Source organism: Apis florea, unplaced genomic scaffold (genome assembly GCF_048593485.1).
Source record: "Apis florea isolate Af1SG1 unplaced genomic scaffold, ASM4859348v1 contig_3813_pilon, whole genome shotgun sequence".
Classification (NCBI taxonomy): domain Eukaryota; kingdom Metazoa; phylum Arthropoda; class Insecta; order Hymenoptera; family Apidae; genus Apis; species Apis florea.
In genome coordinates, this window is record NW_028256869.1 from 566,477 (window position 1) to 591,878 (window position 25,402).

A 25,402-nucleotide genomic window follows, 5' to 3' on the forward strand; every position below is an offset into this window, starting at 1 on the left:
GAATGAAACTTCAGCTAGTGAATTCTGGAGTCATTGGTTAATTTTTTTTTTTGAATAATAGATATAAATTATAATGATATAATTTAAAATATAAATATCATATAACATGAATAAAAATTTATATTTAAAATATTAGAATAGATTAATTAAATCATTTATTTTTTATATTAAATATCAACATTTATTTTATTCAACAGAAATACTTTTTTCGATATTAATTAAGAATCGCATCTGCAAGTATCGATATTAAAAGTATTTGATATCGAAACAAAAGTATCGAGTATATATTCATATTTACATGTATCAATTCATCTCTAGCAATGATGTCGGAAAGTTCATCGTGTATTGTGACCTATTGGTATGAAGATTGAATTATCAAAATCTGGAAATGTATCGATAATTTCTACTGAAAAACGCTGAATCGACTAACGATTCTAAAGAATATAAAAATAAACACAAAAAAACTAACCGAATGGAATCTCTAATTGAAATGAACACCAAGTTATCAAAGTGCGGTGATGCGTCTATAGTGCAACAAGATGCAACAAAGATGCAAATGGAGCATAAAGATAAGTTAGACATAGTTCAAGAAAGTTCAAAAAGGATAGAATTGTCGATTGAGGAAAAGATTAAATTAAGTAAAAACAACGATACATCGATTGTTTCTCCAAAAGTGTTAGAAATTAAAGATAGAATGGATATGCCTCAAGAAGTTTCAAAATCATTAGAATCCTCGCATATAGAGATTTCACAAGAAACTATAGAAAAATCAGTAGAAACTAAAATGCAAGAAATGTCATCAAAATTTGAATCGCCATTTGATATGAAGATCAAAGATTCTAATTTTAGTGATGCATCTATTGTTTCTCCAGAAAAACAAGAACAATTAGCAGAAAACAAACTTCTGCAAGAAATACCTATAAAAACGGAATCACTTCTTGAAATGAATATTAAATTATCCAAAAGTGACAACGAATCCATTGTTCATTCAGAAGTATTAGATGAAATTATAGACAAAATAGATATGTCTCAAAATAATACACAATTATTGAAGCCATTGCATATTGAAATCTCACAAGAAGCTATGGAAAAGTCAGTGGAAGAAACTATGCATAAAATTATACCAAAAGTTGAATCATCACTTGATACAATGTTCAAGCTTTCTAATTTTGATGACTCATCTGTTTTATCTTCAGGAAAGCAAGAAGAATTAGAAGAAAACAAAATTCTACAAGAAATATTAGATAGAACACCTGCTATATTAGAATCATCTGTTGAAATAAAAGAATCAGCCAAAAATGACAATTCATCTATTGTTCATTCAGAAGTATTAGATGAAATTAAAAATAAAATGGATAAATCTCAAGATATTTCAAATTCATTAAAATTATCCCATATTAAGGTCTTACAAGAAGATATAGAAGAATCAAAAGAAATCAAACATGAAGTATTGCCAAAAGTAAAATCACCTGAAATGAAAATTGAGTTTGATGATACATCTATTAATTCTTTAGAGAAACAAGAAAAATTAGTTGAAAGTACAATTTTTCAGGAAGTATCTATAAAAGGAGAAACATCATTAGAAATGAATATTGAATTATGCAAAAATGAAGATGAATCTATTCATTCGGAAATTTTAGATGAAATTAAAGAGAGAATAGATATATCTCAAAATGATAAACCATTAGAACAGTTGGATATTAAGTTACCACATGATACTATAGAAGAATCAATGGAAACAGCGTCAAAACTTGAATTGTCATTTGATATAAAAATCAAAGATTCTAATTTTAGTGATGCATCTATTGTTCCTTCAGAAGAACAAAAAATGTTGGAAGAAAACAAACTTTTACAAGAAATACCTAATAAAACAAAATCACTTGAATTGGAGAATAAATTATCCAAAACTGATGATGCATCTCTTATATATCCAGAAGTGCAAGATAAAATTAAGGATCCATTACATATGTCTCTAAATATTACAAAACCATTACAGCAATTGCATGTTGAAATATCACATGAAATTATAGAAAAATCAATGGAAACCATGCAAGAAACATTATCAAAACTTGCATCACCACTTAGTATAAAAATTAAAGATTCTAATTTTAGTGATATATCTATTGTTTCTTCAGAAGAACAAGAACAAGAAAAGTTAAAAGAAAATAAACTTTTACATGAAATATCCAAGGAAACAGAATCACTTATTGAAATGGAGATAAAATTATCCAATAATGATGATACATCTCTACATGTTTATTCAAAGGTTTCAGATGAGATTACAGACACAGCGAATATATCACAAGTTATTACAAAATCTGTAGAGCATCCAAATATAGAAATATCACATGAAGTTATAAAAAAATCAGTGGAAACCATACAAGAAGCTTTGCCAATACTTGAATCATTTGATATGAAGATAAAGGATTCTAAATTTAGTGATACATCTGTTGTTTCTTTGAAAAAAGAAGAACAATTAGAAGAAAATAAACTTCTACAAAAAATACCAGAAAGAACAGAATCATATCTTGAAATAAAGAATAAATTATCCAATATTGAAAGTTCATCTATTGTCCATTCTGAAGATTTAGATGAAATTAAAGAAAAAATAGATATAGTACAAGATGTTTCAAAGTTATTAGAGCCACCAGAAATTGAAATCTCTCAAGAAGCTATAGAAAAATTAGTGGAAACTATGCAACAAAATTTACCAGAAGGCGAATCACTTGATATGGAAATGAAGCTTTCTGAATTTGATGATGAATCCATTTTATCTTCAGAAAAGCAAGAAGAATTGGTAGAAAATAAATCTATGCAGGAAATACCAAAAAAAATAAAATCACCTCTTAGAATGGAAAATAAATTATCTAAAAGTGACAATGCATCCATTGTACATTCTGAAGTGCTGAATCAATTTAATGAAAAAATAGATATATCTAAAGATGTTACAGAATTATTAGAACCAACACGTATTGAAATCTTACAAGAAGATATAGAAAAATTAGTGGAATCAATGCATGAAAGAATACCAAAAGTTGAATCTATGGAATCTATGGAATCTATGGAAATGAAGCTTAATGAAATTGATGATGCATCTTTTTTATCTTCAGAAAAGCAAGAAGAATTAGAAGAAAGTAAACTTCTGCAGGAAATACCAAAGGAAACAGAATCATCTATTGAAATAGATATTAAATTGTCCAAAAATGATAACATTGTCCATTCTGAAATATTAGATGAAATTAAAGATAAAATAAACATATCTCAAGATGATACAAAAACTATTGAATCACCACATTTTGAGATTTCACAAGAAATTATAGAAGAATCAGTAGAAACCTTGCATGAAACATTGATTAAAGTTGAATCACCTCTTGATATGAAAATCAAGGCTTTTGAATTTGATGATGCATCTATTCTATCTTCCCCTGAAAAAGCAAAACAATTAGAAAAAAATAAATTAAAAGAAATACCGAAGACAACAATATCATCTTTAGAAATGAAAATTAAATTATCTGAAAATGATGACATATCCACTGTTCATTCAAAAATGCTGGAAGAAAACAAATTGGATATGACTCAAGATATAACAAAATCAATAGAGACATCTGATATTGATCAGATAATCACTGATCAAACTATAGAAAAATCTGTAGAAACTATTTATGAAAGTTTACCAAAAGTTACATCACCACTTGGTATGAAGATTGAGCTTTCTAACTTTGTTGATGCATGCATTGTTTCTTCAGAATTGCAAGAAGAATTAGAAGAAAACAAACTTCAACAGGAAATACCTAAAAGAACTATATCTGTGAAAATGAAGAATGAATTATCTGAAAATGATAATGCATCCATTGTTCATTCAGAAATAATAGAAGAAACTAAAGACATAACAGATATATCTCAAGATGTTAAAGAATTATTAGAGACATCAGATATTGAAATCTCACAAAATGCTATGGAAAAATCAGAGGAAATCAGATATGAAACTTTTCCAAAACTTGAATCGCCACTTGATACGGAAATTAAACTTTCAGAATTTGAGAATACATGTATTACTTCTTTAGAAGAACAAGAACATTTAGAAGAAAGCAAACTTTTACAGGAAATGTCCAAAGACACAGAATCATCTATTGAAATGAAAATTAAGTATGACGATGCATCTATAATCGTTCATCCGTTCGATGAAATTAAAGATAAAATGGAAATATTACAAAATGTTACGAAATCGATGGATACACATAATGATATTGTACAGGAAGCAAGAAAAAAATCCGTAGAAACTATGATTGAGCCATTGCCAAATCTTGAATTGTCACTTGATACGAAGAATAAAATTTCTGAGTTTGATGATATATCTAATGCTTCTTCAGAAAAGGAAAAACATTTGGAAGAAAATAAACTTCTGCAAGAAATATCCAAAAAAATAGAATCGCCACTCGAAATAAAAATTAATTTATCTACATGCGAAAACGCATCTATTGATAGACAAATCATGCAAGAAACTGAAGACAAAGTAGATACATCTCAAGATATCAAAACAAAACCATTAGAACTATTGCAAATTAAAATCTCAAATGAAGCTATAGAAAAATCAGTTGAAACAATGTATGAAAAATTATCAACAACTGAATCACCACTTGATATGAAGAATAAGTATATTGAGTTTGATAATACATCTATTATTTCTCCAAATAAAGAAAAGCAGTTGGAAGAACACAAATTTTGTCATGAAATACCTATAAGAATAGAATCGCCTCTTGAAGCAAAAATTAAGTTGTCTAAAAATGATAATGCATCCACTATTCATTCAGAAGTTTTAAATGAAACTAAAGATAAAATGGATATGTCTCAAGATATTACAAAATTATTAGAACCATTATCAAATGAAATCACAAAAGAAACTATAGAAAAATCAATAGAAATTACAAATGAAAATTTTCCGAAAATTGAATCTCCACTTGGTATGAAAATTAAACTTACTAAATTTGGTAGTGCATCTATTATTTCTTCAGAAAAGCAAGAACAGTTAGGAACAAACAAATTACTTCAAGTAATAGCCAAAAAAGCAGATTCACCTCTTGGAATGAAGATTAAATTGTCCAAAAGTGGAGATACATCAATTGTGCATCCAGAAGACAAAATTAAAGAGAAAAGAGAAATGACTCAAAAAAATATTACAAAATCATTAGAACCATTGCATAATGAGATGGCACAAGAAGTTGTAGAAAAATCCAAAGAAATACATGAAACTTTACCAAAAATTGGATCACCACTTGGTATGAAGATTAAACTTTCTAAATATGGTGATGCATCTATTGTTTCTCCAGAAAAACAAGAACAATTAGCAGAAAACAAACATTTGCAGGAAATACCCAAGAGAACAGAATCACCACTTGGAATGAAGATTAAATTATCCAAACATGGTGATGCATCAATTATCCATTCAGAAGTTCTAAATGAAATTAAAGACAAAATAGATATATCTCAAGGTGTTTCAAAATCATTGGAGTCATCTCATTTCGAAATTTTACATGAAGATGATATAGAAAAATTAATGGAACCTGAGGAATCTTTGCCAAAAGTTGAATCGCTACTTGGTATGAAAATCAAGCTTTCTAAGCTTGGTGAAGCATCTATTGTTTCTTCAGAGAAGCAAGAACAGTTTGAAGAAAATAAACATTTACAAGATATACCCAAAAGAACAGAATCACCATTTGGAATGAAAATTAAATTGTCTAAAAGTGGAGAAGCATCTATTGTTCATTCCGAAATGCCAGAAGAAAATAAAGACAAAAAGGAAATATTTTCAAATGTTACAAAATCCTTGGAACCACTACATATTGATATCTCACAAGAAGTTATAGAAAAAACATTTGGAACCAGACATGAATCTTTAGCAAAAGTTGAATCCCCACTTGGTATGAAGATTAAACTTTCTAAATATGGTGATGCATCTATTATTTCTTCAGAAAAACAAGAATATCTAGGCGAAAATAAACTTTTGCAGGAAGTACCTAAGAGAACAGAATCACCTCTTGGAATGAAAATTAAATTATCTAAAAGTGGCAGTGCATCTATTGTACATTCAGAAGTGCTAGATGAAGTTAAAATTAAAAAGGATATATTACAAGATGTTACAAAGTCATTAGAGCCATTGCATATTGATATCTCACACGAATTTGTAGATAAATCAATAGAAATCAAGCATGATACTTTACCAAAAATTGGTTCTCCACTTGGTATGAAAATAAAGCTTTCTAAGTTTGGTGATGCATCTATAATTTCTTCAGAAAAACAAGAACAATTAGGAGAAAACAGACTTCTTCAAGAAGTACCTAAGAGAACAATATCACCTCTAGGAATGAAAATTAAATTATCTAAACGTGGTGATGCATCCATTGTTCATTCTGAAGTGTTGGAAGAGATTAAAGATAAAATGGATACTTCTCAACATGTTACAAAATCATTAGAATCACCACATATTGATGTCACACAAGAAGTTGTAGAAAAATTAATAGAAATACATGAAACTTCAAAAGTTGAATCACCGCTTGGTATGAAAATCAAACTTTCTAAGTTTGGTGATGTATCTACTGGTTTTGCAGAAAAACAAGAACAATGGGAAGAAAGCAAACTTTTACAGGAAATACCCAAGAGAACAGAATCGCCTCTTGTGATGAAGATTAAATTATCCAAAAGTGGTGATGCATCAATTGTTCATTCAGAAGTTCTAGATGAGATAAAAGATAAAATGGAAATATCTCAAGATGCTATAAAATCATTAGATACATCTCATATTGAGATTTCACATGAAGCTATAGAAAAATCCGTAGAAAACATGCAAGAATCTTTTCCAAAAATTGAATCACCACTTGGTATGAAAATCAAGTTTTCTAAATTTGGTGATGCATCTATCATTTCTTCAGAGAAACAAGATCAGTTGGAAGAAAGTAAAATTTTGCAAGAAATACCTAAGAGAACAGAATCACCTCTGGGAATGAAAATTAAATTATCTAAAAGTGGCGGTGCATCTATTGTTCATTCAGAAGTGCTAGAAGAAATAAAAGATAAAATTGATATATCTCAAGATGTTATAAAATCTTTAGAACCACTGCATATTGAAATTTCACAAGAAACTATAGAAAACTCAATGGAAAATATGCATGAAATTGTATCAAAAGTTGAATCACCACTTGGTATGAAGATCAAGTTTTCTAAGTTTGGTGATGCATCTATTGTTTCTTCAGAAAAGCAAGAACAATTGGGAGAAACTAAACTATTGCAAGAAATACCCAAAAGAACAGAATCACCTCTTGGAATGAAGATTAAATTATCTAAAAGTGGTGATGCATCTATTGTTCATTCAGAAGTACTAGATGACAGAATAGACATGTCTCAGGATGTTTCAAAATATTTGGAATCTCCATATATTGGTCAAGAAATTGTAGATAAATCAGTAGATACTATACATGAATCATTATCAAAAATTGAATCACCACTTGGTATGAAGATCAAACTATCTAAGTTTGGTGATGCATCTATTATTTCATCAGAGAAACAAGATCAGTTGGAAGAAATCAAAGTTCCACAGGAAATACCTAAGAGAACTGAATCACCTTTAGGAATGAAAATTAAACTATCCAAAACTGGAGATGCTTCTATTATACAACCTGATATATCTGATGATGTAAATAAAACTATGAGAATATCTGAGACAGAACATTCTAAAACTGGCGATGCTTCTTTAGGTATGAAAATAAAGTTACTAAAAACTGGAGATGCATCTATAGTAGATTCAGAAAAGAAAGATAGACAACAGCGGCGTCGAGATACTGATTCATCTCTTGAAATGAAAATTAAATTGTCCAAGACGGGTCATCCGACAATTGTGGCTTGCGACAACCAAACGGAAACTGCATATAAATCCAAAGAAACTGATCCATCTCAGAATTTTACACAAAGGTACAAAGAAACTGGACAAATCAGTCATAAAGACTCTACATTAAAAATTCTTAAAACTGGTCATTCAACCATTCTACAAAGCAATCGTTCAGAACTTACTATTGAACCAGTGCAAGTGCATGGAAAGAAAATAGATAATGTGATTGAAATGTCTCCAAAGCGTAAGGATATCACTATCGCACCTATCGATTCCAAAAAGTCTAAACTAGAAACTCAATTCACACAAATTTTACCTGAAGTTACTATTCAACCTGTTACACCCAGAGAACAAAAACAATTTTTGTTTGATCCAAAAAGCAGCGCGATTAGTCTACAGCAAATGAATGTCATAAATCAAGAAATCAGTATTACGCAAGTAAGACCACAAAAATCATCAGATACTTCTATGAACGAAAAATTGAAGGATATTTTATCAAAAAATGTGTCTAGTTCACCAATGAATTCTGACTGTGAAATTATAGAACAACGGCCTGAATTGATAATAGTAAATGAAAATTCAAATTCCAGCCAAGATGTTGTGATAATAGAAGAAGTTTCCAATAGAATGCCAGAAGTTAAAGTGCCTAAGAAAAGAGGTAGACCCAGAAGGAATCCATTACCTCAAGGAATTACTCATCCTCCACCTCATTTGTTAATACCTAGGGATCCTTTGTCTTTAGACGACGCGCAACAGATGCAACAACCATCGTTACAACATTTTCCGGAATCCAGAGAGAATGAAAGACCTAAGAGAACTTGTAGGAATCAGAAGAGTTATGCCCCTCCTAGAAGAGGTAGAGGACGAGGTTTGTATTTTTCAAATAGTTTATGTGTAAATATTATATAATTACGAATGTTTTTTTCATATTTTTATCATTTTTGTGTGGAACTTTGTTCATTCCTTTTTTTTTTTTTTTTAATTTATTAGGTCGAGGAAAACGAAAATTAGATAATGCAGATTTACAAATAATGAAAAAACCTAAGATAGAGCAAGATTTAAATGCGATAGAAGCTTCTACAACAGCTATAATAACGATAGATGATTCTGGAGTGCAACAAGAATCTTTCGGAAAATCATCGGAACTGTATAAAGTTCTTAAACAACCAACTATGGATTCCAAAATGGTTAATTCTTCTGGTAAAGTTTATAAAAAGATTATTGGACAAAAAAATGGTAAATTAAAAAGTGCAAATGTAATTAATAACACTCTTACAGACTCCACGAGTATGCAAACGGAAATGAATAAAACATCAGAAATGCGACTACCTAAACCAGTATCAAATAACATTAAAGATGATATTAAGGATAAGAAATTAATTGAAATTGTTCCTGAACGAATACAAAAAGCTTCAACGAAAATAGATTCTGATCATAGATCTGATAAACTAACTGAGAATGCAAAATTGGAAAATAAGGACATATTAATACCACCTGGACATCCTAACTGGCTGACACCAGCATCAAAACGAATAGAAAATGCTACAAAGCATGAGAATGTGTCTACAGTGCAAGTAATAGATGAGGAAACGAGAATGAGTGCAGAATTAGGTTCAAGGTCTCAAACTCCAGCTAGAAATATTTCTGCACCAGGTATGTATATAAATTACTGCATTATTTATATTATATATTAATTTTAAGAATGCAATGATGCAATAATTATTTTTTATATTTAGAATAATTATTATAAGTAAAAAATAATGACTATTTATTATATAAATATTTATATTATTATTTGTTAACAATTAAAACCAATTATATTATATATTAATTATATTTTATATAAAATATATTTTTATTATATTTTTAAAAATAATAATAAATTGCCAAAACAAAAAAATATATTGACTGATAATAATGAAAAGCATGTATGGATTATAGTCATCATATGACTAAACAAAATTAAAAGATAAATGTATTGGTAGACCTCCAAGTAAGATATCTATAAATAGATCTTTTCTTGTGTCCTAACATCTCTCAAGCACCTAAATGTGAGATGTATTTAAATTAAGCACAAAATGTACTATTACTTCAAATCATAATGAATATGTATTAACATATATATTTTAAAAGAATTTTAAAACCATAATGGTTAGTGTTTTATTGTTATCATGTCAATTATATATTTTTTTAAAAATATTTTTATTTTAAAAAGATTAATAACTTAGATGTTTATTGTTAATCTTAATTGTGAAATTAAATTGATCTATTTATTTTTTTCTATTTAGTTTAATAAAGACACAATTATTTTTAACATAATTCTTATTCTATAATTTAAATTATATAAATAAAACATATTATAATGTAGTAATTGGTTATGTCTTTAAATACCAAGTATTATATCTTTATAATATCATAGCCTCTGAAACTATGGTAAATGAGGAATCCCAAGGAAGTGTACTTAGTACTGCAACCACAGAATCAGAAAAAGTGAAGGTTAAAAATCGAAGAATGGAAATTAATTTTGATCCAGACGAAGGACCATTTACTGTCGATAAAATTGCTGAATATGAATGGCCACTAGACCGGAAAGGTGAAACATTTATGATACAAGAACAAATATCTCAGTACCTTGGTGTAAAATCTTTCAAAAGAAAATATCCAGATTTAAAGAGAAGAGTAGTGGATATGGAAGAGAGAAACTATTTAAGAGAAAATGGATTAGTTAGTGAAGCAATGTGTGATATGGGTAAGTCATTTATAAATTATTTATTTACTAGTATTTTTTACTTACTTTTTATTAATATATTTTATATTTTACTGATACTTTTTTATTAATGTTATTTTAGGATTAACTGCTGTATGCAGTTCAGAAGTATTAGATGTAATGTGCAGTGATTTTCCGGATCAATACGAAGAATATCGTAAACATATGCGCGAAAAACAAGTGAAAGAACATTCTAAAAAACAAAAAGAATTAACAGCAGCTGCAAATGCTGAAAAAAATAGAATTGATCTAGCAGAAATGGCAGTTCAATCTGCATTATCTTGGAATATTAATTTAAATAAAGCTCGACGAGAAAATAGAAAATGCAGTTTAGATTTACAAACTTTTACAATACATGTGCCAAAAAAACAACTAAAAATTGAAACGGAACGAAGAATTGGTCATTATCCTGTTGCATTGATACCAGGACAATATACAGATTATTATCGGGAATATACACCAGCCGAATTACGATATTATCCTCTTAATACTGTACTCTATGGTCCTATGAGACCAAATGAACGTAAATTTGACAGTCAATCGGAAGGATCTCAAAGTGATAGTGATAGTGATTCATCTTCAGATGATTCAAGGTTCATATTATTATTTAAAACTTAATATTTTAATATCTTTTATGAAAGAATAGTTTTTTATTTTTTATATATAGTTCATCTTCTAGTGAGGGAACACAGGATACGGAAGGTTCTCAGTCTACAATGGACGAAGTAGATATGGAAATAGCAAACCAAAAAGATGAAATAAAATTAAAATGTAAAATGTGTTTAAAAACATTGAATAAACATAGTAAAAATGAAGTTTTAATTCAGTGTGGTACATGTAATGGGCATGGTAATTATTTTATATCATTTTTTATCAATATATTTTTTATTCTTTTATAACAAAAAATTGTAATACTTTTCTTATAGTTCATCCATCATGTATAGATCTAACATTGGATATGGTTCCTCATATTCAATCATATGCATGGCAATGCACAGATTGTAAAACTTGTGCTCAGTGTCATGATCCTGCTGACGAAGATAAAATGCTTTTTTGTGATATGTGTGATAGAGGGTATGCTTTTTTTTTAATTACAAAACATAAAATACATAATACACGATCATATGTATAATATATATAACTTATTTAGATATCATATTTATTGTGTTGGCCTTCGACGAGTACCCCAAGGAAGATGGCACTGTCAAGAATGTGCTGTCTGTGCAAATTGTAGTTCAAGAGAACCTGGTGGTATAAATTCTGATAGAAACAGTGTTGCTCAATGGCAACATGAATATAAAAAAGGTGATAAGAATACTCGTGTTTATGTTTCAACACTGTGTGTTCCATGTTCAAAGTAAGTAGTACTAATTTCTCTTTCATCTTATGGTGTAATGTACGAGTGAAAATGTAATTAAAAATACACATACTAAATGCTAGTTTTCAAATTCTCACGGGGCTTCATTATTGCTTCACAATTTCTTTAATTCACACTAATCTTCTTCTTAAAAAAAGGTTTATAAACTAATGTTTCACATTCACAATGTCATCATATTTGAATCTTTGGGCTTTAAAAGTTAGATATATACAATTTGATTAATTAATAACATATATTTGAATAACATATTCATCTGTACTTAATTTAATCATGCATGTTTAAAATGTTTAATGATAAATCGGCAAAGATTCAGATTTTCATCAGTTATATTAAATTCTGGCATTATAATGAATCCTTATCCAAATTCATTAACCCCATAATCTTTATGTAATAACAAGGCTATGGCGAAAGGGTCGCTATTGCCCACACTGCAGTCGCTGTCATACTGCGCCAAGACTCGACCTGGAAGCAAATCTAGTGCATTGCAGCGCATGTGACAAATATCTGCACTTAGGTATTGACACAAATTCCATATAATTCCGTTATATATTTTTCATTGCATGTCATTGCATTTGCATGTTTCATCAAATATTTTTGTCTTTATGAATAATTTGACTATTTCAAATATGAAAAAAAGGTTTCAGGTATAGTAAAATATTAAATATAAAAAAATATTTAATAATTGGCATTTATCATTATAATAAAAAAGTTATTCTCATTAATATCACTAATGTTTACAGGTTGCGTGGAGACCAAGGGAATGTTATTAGACAGGAAAAATTATCTATGTGATTTTTGTGCACCAAATCGTCAGCACATGGTGAAACCATTAATATCGAAAACATTAAAAACGTAAATAAATATAAACTATATAATTTTTGTTTAAAGACGAGGGTTGTATAAAATATGAATCCCGTGCGTTTATAAATAGAAAAACTGATAAAATAGAAATTTTTTTTATTTATGTAGATAATGAATATATTATGAAGATTTAAATGATTCATTTATCATAAAATCTTTCATATGAATTTTTAAATGGAAAGAATATCGTTGTACATAATTATACGATTATAATCAATTTGAAAAATTGAATATTTTGTTACATAAAAGTAGTTATAATTAGCTATATATAAAGTTTAAAATATATAAAAATCTCACTTTAAATGTTAATGTTTAAGTAAAAATTTTAAAGATTCCAATTTTCTTTATAATTTTTATCCTTTTATATTCAAATATCGATAGTTCTTTTTTAAAATACTATTATAAAACGAAAAAAATTTTTTTCTTTTTAAACAAATTGTGTTCATATAATTTATTTTCTTTTCATTTTATATTACATATAAAATTACGTATCATGATAAGGAAATCATTATTGGAAGACTGTTTTACAGTATTATATAAATTTTATAATTATCTTTAACATTTCTTTTTAAATGTATATATGGTGCTGTTTTTTAAAATGTTTATATTTGTTATATGCATATATATGCGTAAATTTAATACTAATTTTTAGAGTTAATTTCAATTTATAAAAAAATTAACAATCTTGTAATTTATTAGTTGTAGATTTAAAAAAAAAATGAAAATTAATACATATGTATGATGAAGGTAAAAAGGGAGCATAATAAAATATAAAACAAAATAGCAATTTCTTAAAAATATATATCACTTTCTTTATTTTTCTTTGCAATATAATCCTCGGAATAGTATTTTGTTGCGAGAGTATGCCTTGCAAATATTTTTACATATTTATAGTAACATAATATTCACATCGTGAATAATATGTTTCATGTTCTTCAGAAATTTATCTTTTCTCGCCATTCAGCCATAATTAATAACCAATTATTTTCAAAACTAATTACATTATATAATACAATGCAAATTTTTTTAGATTATTTAGTAATATATATACAAGAAAATAAGATCATAATACTAAAATTGATTAAACAATGACCAAATTGTAAAATACAAACTTTGGCATATCGTTGCATGAATATTATACTGTCAAAAATATTTTAATATATAGCATATTTTTGTACAAGACGTATCTCTAAAGCATTAGATCAATTATGCAGAAACTACCGAGGATTTACACAGTATCTTTTTTGCGAAGTAAATATTTTTTATATCCTTTTGCAAAGCTACATGTGTCTGCCATTACAATACAAAGTTTAAATGATAGCGGAACAACATCGGCAGCATTTCAAAAGTGAAAGAAGACAATCGTTAAGAAGTGCGTGTTTTAAATTTCCGCATATCGATTCATTTTTCCTTTTTTCTCTTTTCTTTTTAACTAAGATCAGAAAGGGCATGAACTAGACTTTTTTCATATTTGATGTTAAAATGTACAATTTTTCCTAATACGTCTGATACTTTTTTCTTTAATATTCAATTTACTTTGAGCGCTACTATAAAAATGGCTGTGCACGCTTCAAATTCTTTCATAAAATCACACACTTAACACTCCGCACGTATCGTGAAATTGTGAAAAATAAAAAACAACTTGAGCAAAAAACGAGGCATAGCATACAGCACACATTATGAAATGACATAACGTGTTTTGCATTACGTAGAACACTTATACTAACGAGATAAAATGATTTAAAATCATTAACGTCTCGTTGACTAGCCGAATATAAATATACTATTGACAGATGTCAAGTGAATTCTGAGCAAACCCAACAAGCAATCAGTAGAAAAGGTGAAAAATAACATTATATTCGAGCACTGATACTGCTAAGTAATTATCCTTTAGAATATATAAAGTTTTACAACCATAGTCGAGTACCGACATAGCCGTTAATCATTTTCATTTCGTACTAAAATCGATTTGTTCTTGATTTATATTCATTGATTGAAATAATTTAAACGGCAAATAAAATTTTTGCAATTCTTTTACGACATAATAATGTTTTGTATATAATTGACAACGTAAAAACTATTATTAGACTTTACTCGTGTCTAATACCACATATAGATAAAAAGGTACTGAAATTATGTAAGTGCGTTGCCGGTATAATAGTAGTAACTAAATTTCGCGTAGAAAATTTAGAAAGAACATCTTGAACAAAATTCGGTCCTGGCGAACTGCCAACTTTATAAAAAATGCGTAAATTGCATGTCGGATTAATAGTTTGGGATCCCTTTGTAAGTTTACAAAGTACATATTCAAGTGCCTCTGTTAGTTCATCTATAGTTAATTCCGTAGAAAGTAAATTCGTTTCCGTGGCTAAATTACCAGTTGAATTGGATGAACCTAATTAAGAGAGAAACCTTTTTATTTGTTTATGAAAAAGTGTAAAAATATTCAGATAAAAATATGTACCAGTGGACATGTAACACACAATTGCTGAAACATTATTTTCATAATTCCATCTACGTCTTATTGCCACTTTGAAATTACCTACACATTTACCAGTCTCTTCATCTGTAATAAAATAATTCTTGAGAAAAATATTTGATGAAGATTTTATATTTTTTGTATTTTTATACTTACATTCAAATCTATTATTATCTCTATGAGCCCAAACGCACCATTCAACCTGAGCACCACGTGGAAGATTTGGTACAATGATGTAATCCACAATAGCATTATTTGTTCGTTTTTCCCATTCTTTTCGTGCGTCTGGTATATAACTAGAATGAGTCAAGAAACAAATACCTTGCACGATATCCCTGAGTTGTGTATTCGAGTCCATAGCTTTAACAATACGATCTATATGTCTCAATGTTAAACGACATTGCCTTTTAATATTTAAATCCAAAATAGTCATACTACCAGGCACCAATGGTATTTGTCCAGCAACTGAGATAATATCACCTACCTATCAAATAAATAATTATAATTTTATTAAAAAATCTGAAAAATCTTCGAATGTTATTTATTATTATTAATTATTATTATTTGTACATATCTATTAACAAAAATAATTATATCTCTTTTATAAATATTGATTAAAATTATTAAAAGATATTAAATAATATAACATAAAAGATATTAAAAAATATTAATAAATGTAATTTACATTTTTTTTCTTACTTATTAAATACTTAATTTTTTATTTTCATTTTAGAAAATTTTATTTTGTTTACCTCACTGTTATGTTTCTTTTGTAAACCAGATGTGTGTGCGTGCGCGTACGAATGCGCACATACACACATTTATCTACATATACACACAGAGACGCGCACGCAAATTGGTTTGTAACGGTAGTACACTCACACGAACAGCTTGAGAATAAGGACCAATGTTTGCAGGTGCCCAGTGACTTATGCTTTGAACATGCATTGTATGTCGTTTGTGAACTTTCTTATCACCACAGTCTTGAGTTTCTTTATAAGCTATAGCATCCAGTACAACATGTATATTTAATGGACATTCCACACATACACGGACTGGTGGATTTATTTTGCTCAAACATGAGATATAAACTTCGTTTATAGATATGTAATTTGACATATCTTTTATATATAATGTTACGGCAACGATGTCCGATATTTGAAGATTTTCCTTTTTGACTAGACCTAGACAGTCGATACGAGTGTTTTATCAATCTACATCAAATCCAAAATGCACTATTACAAGAAAAAAAAATTAACTAAAAGGTGTTTTGAAAGACTTAAAGTTTACCTACTGCTTAATTTCTCCAATGCCTCTCGCATCGCAGATTTAGCATCCGGATGTTTCCCAGCAATACCACCAAACCAGAACCAGCCAGTTTGGTTTTTATTTACTATGGGCACATCAGGATAATCTTCCTCTTCATATAAAATTTCCATAGGACTTGGTGGGTTAAATTGACCTACATTAATTTTTTTTTTACATTAATTTAATTTACTATTTTTAAGAAAAATTTAATTAATTAAAAAGAAAAATAATACCAGAATTTGAAGTCCTTATATTACTATCTGTACAATCATGTTCATCATTTTCATCTTCCGATAAATTACAACCATCATGTAATTCTGGTCCAACTATTTCTGTGATATAATCAGATGGAGTTTTAATAGGAACATTTTTTAGTCTCTCTTGTAACGTTAATCCTTCTATACCATCCTAAATAAAGTTTTTTTCAATTATTTATTTTAATCATAAAAATTTTTAAAAATGTACAATAACTTTACTCACGTTTTTTTCTTGTACATGAATTTTTTTAAAGTTTAAATATCCGACGGGTGCTATGTTATCATTTGAATGAACAACACTTTCATATTCATCTCTAAAATAAACAAAAATATATATATTTTGCCTTATTTATTTTAATAATAAATTTAATAACTTACATTACAATACTTTTATTAAATAATGGACAATCTAATGTGAAGGTTTCATATTCTCCACCTTCTCCACATATGTTAACACCATATTTTTCTCTCTATAAATAAATATGTAGCTATTAAAATATATCTGCTTGTTTACAATTTAAATAAATTTCTTTTACATATACTTTTTTATGAGCTATTTATATTTGGAATACTTCCAATGTAAAATAAAATCAGAAGAAAATCTTTTATATTAAATTAATCATTTTACTTACTATTTTGGCAAGATGGGATTGCATTTCAGAAAGTGATTTACCCAAATGTCTTGGTTCAAGACCTAAAGCTGCTACCTTAATTATAACTGCATTGACAGAACTTTCTATCATTTCTTTCAATAGTTCATCTTGTTCTCTTCTCCATAGATACGATAAAGAAACAAGTCCTAAACGACTACATCTAAAAATAAACTTTTATTATTAGATATAGTATTTATAGATATTTTTACCAAAGTAAAAAATAATTGTTTTTATTTAATAAATTTCTATTAAAATCAAATATTTCAACAATTAAAATTTGCATTAAATAATTACACATTTTCCACTCTAATTCGTTGATAATCACTGAGAATAGCACCTGATGAAACAGCTTCTATATTCTCTTTTTCCTAAAAATTCAAAAAAGTCAAGATTATTATACTAACAAAATTATTTTATATATGTTTTTTATATGTTACCTTTACTTTACTTAACAACCTAAAAAGATCTTCAACTTCATCATTTTCTGTTGGATAATAATATTTTTCTTGCATTTTTGATCTACCAAAGGTTGGTTCACGATACATGGGTAAACCTATAGCTTCTGCAATATATTCAACACCTTGATATCCAACAGTTTGAAACATAAATGAATCTAATTCATCTATAAGTTAATTGTTTTATTAATTATTTACTATTTAAATAAACTAATATAATTTATTATTTATTACTTACCTTTCCCAACAGGATATAAGTTAGCTAGAGCCACAATATCATGTCCTGCAGCTATACATTGCATCATATTAAAGCATGAATCTTTACCACCACTGACTAGTGCAACAACCCTCATTTTGTTTAATTTACACTCAAAATCTCTCAAAAAAGCTTATCAAGAGCTTAGAGTATAATTAAATCTCAATATACTTTTTCATATAATCATCTGTAATAAAATAATAAAAAATTCCATTGATAATGATAATTTTATCATATTAAATTTATAAATAATTTCTTTGTAAAAATAAATAAAAATATTGTATTAAATATGTGTAATATTATTATGTGTATGTATATGCATATGAATGCATAAACAAGTTATGGTTATATTTATTTTTTACATAATATATTCATATAATTGTTAGTTTATAATAATTATATTAATAGTTTATAATAATCAAATATTTATAAAGAATTATTCTTTTATTTAAAACAATATATTAGAGAAAATTATAAATTATAAATTAATAAATACTTTTTATATTAAATATAAAAAAGTATGTAAACTACAAATAATATAATCATATGAACTTGTAGCATATTTAAAATTACATATGTATATATTACTTATAAGTATATATTAAGCCAAAATTAAATTTACAAGATACATACACACATGTGTTTCTTGAATGGTCTAGTATATAAATAATACAATTTAAACATAATCTTTTTCAACAAATATTTAAGAATATTTAAAAAAATTCTTTCTCTTTCTTTTTTAAATATAACATGCTTTAATGAAAAAAGACTAAGTTATATTTTTTAAAATAAAATTTCACGAAAGGCAAACATAAAAAGGATATCGAATATACAATTTAATTTATTAATATGCGTGTAACAATTGGCTAGTGAACAAAAATTAATCACTGTACTATTCTAAACAGTAAACGTCACATAATCCGAAAAAATTTCGATAAAATTTAGATTTTTCTTTTAAAAAATATAGAATTTGTTAATATGAAATACAAAATCTATCATTAATGATATGTTAGAAAAAAAATCAACGATTATTAAGGAAAAAAAGAATACCTACGGAGAAATTTTTTGGTTATTGCCGATCTCGACTAAACGAGAAATATTACGAAATGACGCCCAGCAACGAATTGCACAGGGAACACGAACGATAATTTCGAACTTATGTACGCTAAAATAAACTCTAAATTCTCAACAAATGTAATATTTACATTAAATTGGCGATGAAAGTTCCTTACACGGCAAAGTCTATCAGAGACTGCGATTGCTTGATAGTGGCGCCTCTCGGTGATAGAACTTTCAACATAAACTCTAAAATTGAGGTTATGACTTATTTTAACTTTATAATTAATTATGATATGTATTGAATAAATTTCTTTCTAATTTTATCTTTATTATACGCTATTTTTACTATTATCGGAAAATATTATTTTAAATTTTGTGAATTTATTATAAAAACTAAGATTGTTTTCGAGAAATCCTCAAGTATAAATCATGCAACTGTACCTCGTGACATCATCAATGTACAAAATATATCGATGTCTCGTTATTTCAATCTACTCTATGCTATTATTTACTGATTGTGATATAACTTAAATCAAATGATAATTATTATTTCTTCTTTTCTATTATATATATATATATATATATATATATATATTTGCTTATAATATTCTAATATTTTCGTTTCTCTCATAAGATAAAAATATAATTTATTACAAGATGAAATATATTTTAAGTCATATGTGTATTTATTACAATAGAATTGAGTAGTTGAAATAGTTTTCAAATTTTTGTTTTTCTACATTACATAACTTCGAGATATTTGTTTATTAACATCAACGTCATTTGTTTAGGATTTTAATTGACACATTCTACCTATGACTATAGGAATAGATCATTGAAACTACATGTTTTGTACGATATGATAAAATATATATATATGTATATATTATATATTATATACATATAATTTTATATATATAAAATTATATATATATATTTTTTTTATGTAGAATATTAATATTTCAATCATTATTATTTATTTTATTAAAATAAAAATATTTTCAAATTAATTTAAAACATTATAAATTTTTATATACTAATATTTAATATTATTATGATAGTCAGATAGAATAGTTTTTTATTATTTTAATATATAATATTTATATATGTTTTAATAAATTATATAAGTTTAATAAAAAAATAAATTTATAATAATTGAAAAAGAATTCATAAATATATTGGTTTTTTAAAACACAATTAATTTCGAAATACATTGAAAATATACGTTGCCATCTTTACTTAGTAAATCATTGACCAATCAGATCACTTTCAATAAGCAGCCATTTTACTTTCGCTACGGTCGCACGAAGCGCGAGTCAGATTCTGCGAAGCACGGTGCAATTGCAAGCTATTGCTTGCATCGTAGGTTTCGTTGGATTTTTTACGAAAAAATTTTTATTAACGTAATAATTTGATACAACTTAAATCAAAGAAAAGTTAGAGAATGGTTTTGGCAGAGAGAAATTCAGAAAATGTTAGAAATGGGCGCAGATCGAGAGGCCCCAGCCCCAACGGACAGACGGAATCTTCGAGCGAAGAAGACGGAGGTACCAATTTCATATTGCACTTCAATTATTATTATAATTAATTTGATTTTCTTAAATGCTATTTTAATTAATATATGATAAATATACAACAATTTCAAAAATGTATTATTCTTTAAAAGTTTGCATATTTTTATATTGATCGAACACGAAAATCAGTAGGATCTTTAAACAGCGCGCCCTACTTTTCCTCTTTTGAGCTTCTTACATTTTCAGTCAATTCCTATGAATATATTTATGCAATAATTTTATTTAATTTTTTGAACTAAATATTAAACTTTAATTTATACATATTTCTATAAAAATATTTTATTTTTTTATAGAATCTTTATATAATTATATGTTATTATATATATTAAAATAATTTATATGTATAAATAGAAAAAATATTTATTTTATTTTAAAATTTTTATCAATTAAATTTTTATCAATTTTTATCAATTTTTATCAATTACATTAATATTAATATTTCTTGAAGTTCCAGCAGAAAAAATACGTGTTGGAAGAGATTATCAAGTCATTGTTCCAGAATTTGTTCCCGTCAGTGGTATGTTATTTCAATGAAATTATTTATTTAAAATTTTTTTTTATATCTATGATATAATTTTTTAATTATTTTTAAGTTTATACTTTTTAATTTATTATTATCTTCATAATTGTAAATTTTGTATTTCAGAACGACGATTAGATCAGTGCCCTGACAGGGCATTATTAGTATGGTCTCCTACTACTGATATACCTGATCAAAAATGTAAATATGAATTTTATCTTTTATTCAATATTTAAAATATATAGATTATAAAAAAATTATATTTTTTTTATCAGTGGATGAATACATTATATTAGCAAAAGAAAAATATGGTTACAATGGAGAACAAGCATTAGGAATGTTATTTTGGCATAAACATAACTTAGAGCGTGCTGTCTTAGATTTAGCTAATTTTACGCCATTTCCTGATGAATGGACAGTTGAGGATAAAGTTCTTTTTGAACAAGCATTTCAATTTCATGGAAAAAGCTTCCATCGAATTCGTCAAATGGTAAATTTTTTTCATGAATTAAAAATTTGAAAAATACTAAAATTATATAAAAAGTTATTTATATTTTTGTTTCTTATGTTTACAGTTACCAGATAAATCTATTGCCAGTCTTGTTAAATATTATTATAGCTGGAAAAAGACGAGAACTAGAACATCATTAATGGATAGACAAGCTAGAAAATTAACAAGTGGTGGCAAGGAAGGAGAAAATGGTAGTGAAAATGGAAGTGAATTAGGTTCCAATACAGACAGTGAATCAGAAGAAAAAGTAAGATTTATTTCTAAAATATCTAATAAATGCATGCACTTAATGTTTACAAAAAATAATAAATGTTTTCCTTTCTATTTAAAAGAATATTTCATAATTATAAATTATGATAAAATATTTCTTTTTATACTTTAGTAATTAGAAATACAAAAATTAATTAGAATAAATTTGTTTGTTTTTTTTTTTTTTTTATGCTTATTAATTTTTTTTTAAATTAGAGCTTTTTTTTTTTTTTTTTTTAAATTAACATTTGTGCTATTGCGTGTGGTAGTGTTTTCCTCTGCTGCATTTTAATGTCATGGCACTGGTTCGAAATCGTATATGTATAATGTGCAATAATAATACGCGTCTGAAAAATGTATCCACACGGTAACGTATTCCATGCGGTGAATGAAAATAAAAATAATAAAAATACTGATCTACAATTGGTAAAAATTATCAATATTGAAAATTATGAAACTTATATGAAATGAATTTATTTATACAAAAAAAAAGTAATAATTTAAATTAATATTAAACTAATATATCATCTCTCATAAATTTTTAAACTATGTTAAAATAAATCTACATAAAATTAATTATACAAAATTAAAAATTAAATTATCGTTATATCGTGTGTGAACGTAAATGTGGAACGTTCCAGAAATGGACGATCCACCGCGGAATACGTCGTGGAAAGAACCAAGCTGTGCCAGGAAGCCAAGGCACTGACGCCAAAGCCCCATCCGACTCGGAAAACGCCCCTCAGGTTCAGGTACTCAGCCTAAACCTTACCCTGTTGCATAATATAGTATGCTTATTATATTTTGCTATTTTATGTCCCATGTTTATTTTGTCTCTGTTGTATATTTTTTTCCTTTATCAAGAAAAGAAAATTTTGCGTAAATGATTTCTATAGTAGAATGATAGGCTGAAACCTTACTGAGGAAAAAATGTTGAAGCCCAAAAATTATCTAAAATGAGGAAGATTTACGCATCTCATGAACTTATTAATTCAAAAAAAATTGGCTTTTTTATTATTATCAAATGTAATAAAATCTTAAAATCAAACAAAGGAATTCGGAGCTTCTAATTTTTTATGGCGGACCGAACTAATATTTCCGGATAGAATTTTTCACACACGCGCGCGCGCGCGCGACATACACACACACCTTATTTCTTTTTTAATAAAAAAAAAAATCTTAGAGATTAGTTCAAATATTAAAATTTTTTAATGGAAATAAAGGGTGGGGGGGGGGGGGTGTTGTCAGAATATATTTTAAAAGGGTATTATGTGTTGTAGGGCTCGTGTAGCAACTGTGGCGTTGCTTGTCATAGTGTTCGTGCGACGCCAAAAGGACACGCGTGTCACAGCTGCTATCTGCACTGGAGGTCAGTGAGTGCAAGTTAAATAAAATTTAAATAATTAAAAAACTTATTTAGAAAGTAGAATGTTCATGCACATATTATTGTGGATAAAAAGTACATAAAATTAATTTTAAATATTTAATGAGTATAATAATATGGCAAGTTTATTAACATATAAGAATTTTAATAAGAATGCATGAGTATTCTTATCTATGCAATAATTTTTTAAAAAAATTGCGAAATCATAATAATTGTAGATCAGTTATATGATTAAATATATGTATATATTCATAAATTAGAAGCTATATTATAAATTTATTTAAATGATTTAGGCGAACTGGTGTAGCAAGACCATTAAGTTCCATGCCAGGTCGAACAAACAAAAGAAAACCACCTCGCGGTCTCGTTGTTAATCACGATGATTTAGCAGCATTGGCTGGTCAACCGAATCAAGCAAACAACAGTTTACAAGCGATTGACACCGAAATTGTTAGTCTAAAACGCCAAGTATGTTTTCGAATAAAATAACACAATACGTGTGGATACATTTTTATATAAAAAATAATATAATTTATTGTTTAATTAAAAAATTTTAAATTATTTAAATAAAATTTTAATATAGATACAATCAAATAAACAGCAAGTAAGTGCACTGAAGCGTAAAACAACTGATGGTATTGATGATTTGCGACCTCCAGAAGTATCAAGTCGTATAAATGCTCGTTGGACAAATGATGAATTACTTTTGGCCGTTCAAGGAGTTAGAAAATATGGAAAAGATTTTTCTGCGATTGCTGATGTAATTGGAACTAAGACAGAAGCTCATTTACGATCGTTTTTCGTGAATTATCGGCGAAGATATAATTTAGATGCTGTATTAAAAGAATATGAAGCTGAAAATGGTCCAATATTGATTGATGATGAGAAAGAAGAAAAAGTAAAATATTTATAATTTATTTTGTGTATTACATAATATTAATTGTTAAATTGTTAAATATGAATGTTTCATATTCAGATGGATGTGGATCAGCCAAATGAAACAGCAGAATCATCGCAAAAGACGAAATCATCTGCCGGCATTGGACAAACGGCTAAATAACAAATGACTATACTTTTGAATACTACCAAACGTGAAAAGAGCAATCACAGACATTTCGATAATCGATAATATCGTTTAAAAGGTATTTGTTTAAAATTCAGTTTGCAATTTTCACTTCTAATTATATTATGTTGCTACTGATGCGATATAGAAATATCAAGTACAAGCAACAATTTGCATCAAATTTATGTGTAAAATAATAATAAATCCATATAATGCATGTATGGATAAATTTATAAGAACAAAAATGTGTGAATTTATTTAGCTAAACTTACTTTTAATGTAATATGTTTGAAATGGAATTTTTATTAAGCAATATAAACAAATATAACAAATATAATTCCATTAAGGACAATTAGCATGTAATTCTAAAAGATAAATTAATGCATCCAATTGCAAATATAACAAGCATTTTTTTAGGTCCATTTTATATAATCTCGGATGCATAATAATTTCTTTTTTTGAATAAATTAATTGTATTCTGTAGCATGTAATATTTCTAGGTATACAAAGGGATATCTTAAATCCCATTTTAACTAATGAAAGTAATTTAACACAATCGCGTTGAATGATTTATCACTAAAAAAAAAAAAAAAAAAAATAATGCTCAAAAAAATAATATACTTTCATTCAAATTTTAACGAAAAATATTGAATATCTTATTAAAATACATCACAGTGAGAATTTTTTTTATTAGTTTTATAGAATAATAAATTTGAGAGATTGAAAATCGTGCTACTGAAAATATCAGA

At 27.0% G+C, this 25,402-nt stretch overlaps 3 protein-coding genes across 12 annotated transcripts; 2 read left to right on the forward strand and 1 right to left on the reverse strand.

Moving 5' to 3' along the window:
• Nucleotides 1-311: 311 nt before the first annotated feature.
• On the forward strand, nucleotides 312-13,687 carry e(y)3 (PHD finger protein enhancer of yellow 3). 7 transcript variants are annotated; one of them, XM_086917211.1, is made up of 10 exons: nucleotides 312-8,747; nucleotides 8,870-9,079; nucleotides 9,158-9,532; nucleotides 10,299-10,628; nucleotides 10,729-11,239; nucleotides 11,293-11,495; nucleotides 11,573-11,720; nucleotides 11,797-12,003; nucleotides 12,423-12,538; nucleotides 12,765-13,687. In XM_086917211.1, exons 1-10 carry the CDS (start codon nucleotides 473-475, stop codon nucleotides 12,878-12,880), a joined length of 10,491 nt encoding a protein of 3,496 aa, XP_086773337.1. In that variant the 5' UTR covers nucleotides 312-472; the 3' UTR covers nucleotides 12,881-13,687. The 7 variants fall into 7 exon arrangements, with proteins under 7 accessions (XP_086773337.1, XP_012348895.2, XP_086773336.1 ...); XM_012493441.2 differs by having other exon boundaries at nucleotides 11,314-11,495; XM_086917210.1 differs by having other exon boundaries at nucleotides 8,870-9,532; nucleotides 11,314-11,495.
• On the reverse strand, nucleotides 13,673-19,600 carry LOC100863196 (uncharacterized). Of its 3 annotated transcripts, none has more exons than XM_012493442.3 (13): nucleotides 19,499-19,600; nucleotides 18,276-18,480; nucleotides 18,020-18,204; nucleotides 17,877-17,950; nucleotides 17,562-17,742; nucleotides 17,308-17,399; nucleotides 17,153-17,243; nucleotides 16,906-17,080; nucleotides 16,659-16,826; nucleotides 16,247-16,548; nucleotides 15,521-15,848; nucleotides 15,350-15,451; nucleotides 13,673-15,280 (listed from the first exon to the last, which is right to left on the reverse strand). In XM_012493442.3, exons 2-13 carry the CDS (start codon nucleotides 18,388-18,390, stop codon nucleotides 14,976-14,978), a joined length of 2,118 nt encoding a protein of 705 aa, XP_012348896.2. In that variant the 5' UTR covers nucleotides 18,391-18,480; nucleotides 19,499-19,600; the 3' UTR covers nucleotides 13,673-14,975. The 3 variants fall into 3 exon arrangements, with proteins under 3 accessions (XP_012348896.2, XP_086773343.1, XP_086773342.1); XM_086917217.1 differs by having other exon boundaries at nucleotides 13,673-15,253; nucleotides 19,348-19,560; XM_086917216.1 differs by having other exon boundaries at nucleotides 19,348-19,560.
• A 1,012-nt stretch (nucleotides 19,601-20,612) lies between these two features.
• CoRest (REST corepressor) lies at nucleotides 20,613-24,898 on the forward strand. 2 transcript variants are annotated; one of them, XM_003698491.4, is made up of 10 exons: nucleotides 20,613-20,899; nucleotides 21,375-21,443; nucleotides 21,573-21,647; nucleotides 21,722-21,936; nucleotides 22,022-22,204; nucleotides 22,848-22,958; nucleotides 23,487-23,575; nucleotides 23,884-24,058; nucleotides 24,174-24,488; nucleotides 24,567-24,898. In XM_003698491.4, exons 1-10 carry the CDS (start codon nucleotides 20,797-20,799, stop codon nucleotides 24,648-24,650), a joined length of 1,419 nt encoding a protein of 472 aa, XP_003698539.1. In that variant the 5' UTR covers nucleotides 20,613-20,796; the 3' UTR covers nucleotides 24,651-24,898. The 2 variants fall into 2 exon arrangements, with proteins under 2 accessions (XP_003698539.1, XP_012348897.1); XM_012493443.3 differs by lacking the exon at nucleotides 22,848-22,958 and having other exon boundaries at nucleotides 20,640-20,899.
• The last annotated feature ends 504 nt before the right edge of the window (nucleotides 24,899-25,402 follow it).

What these genes read in the sequence shown, in the direction of transcription:
- CoRest (XM_003698491.4), top strand. Translation starts at nt 20,797, where the DNA reads ATGGTTTTGGCAGAGAGAAATTCAGAAAATGTTAGAAATGGGCGCAGA. An exon ending in TCCATCGAATTCGTCAAATG is followed by an intron (nt 21,937 to 22,021) that starts GTAAATTTTTTT and finishes TTATGTTTACAG; the next exon opens with TTACCAGATAAATCTATTGC. An exon ending in TTGTTAGTCTAAAACGCCAA is followed by an intron (nt 24,059 to 24,173) that starts GTATGTTTTCGA and finishes ATTTTAATATAG; the next exon opens with ATACAATCAAATAAACAGCA.
- LOC100863196 (XM_012493442.3), bottom strand. Translation starts at nt 18,390, where the DNA reads ATGAGGGTTGTTGCACTAGTCAGTGGTGGTAAAGATTCATGCTTTAAT. An exon ending in AGATAATAATAGATTTGAAT is followed by an intron (nt 15,452 to 15,520) that starts GTAAGTATAAAA and finishes ATTTTATTACAG; the next exon opens with ATGAAGAGACTGGTAAATGT. An exon ending in TGTGTGTTACATGTCCACTG is followed by an intron (nt 15,281 to 15,349) that starts GTACATATTTTT and finishes TCTCTTAATTAG; the next exon opens with GTTCATCCAATTCAACTGGT.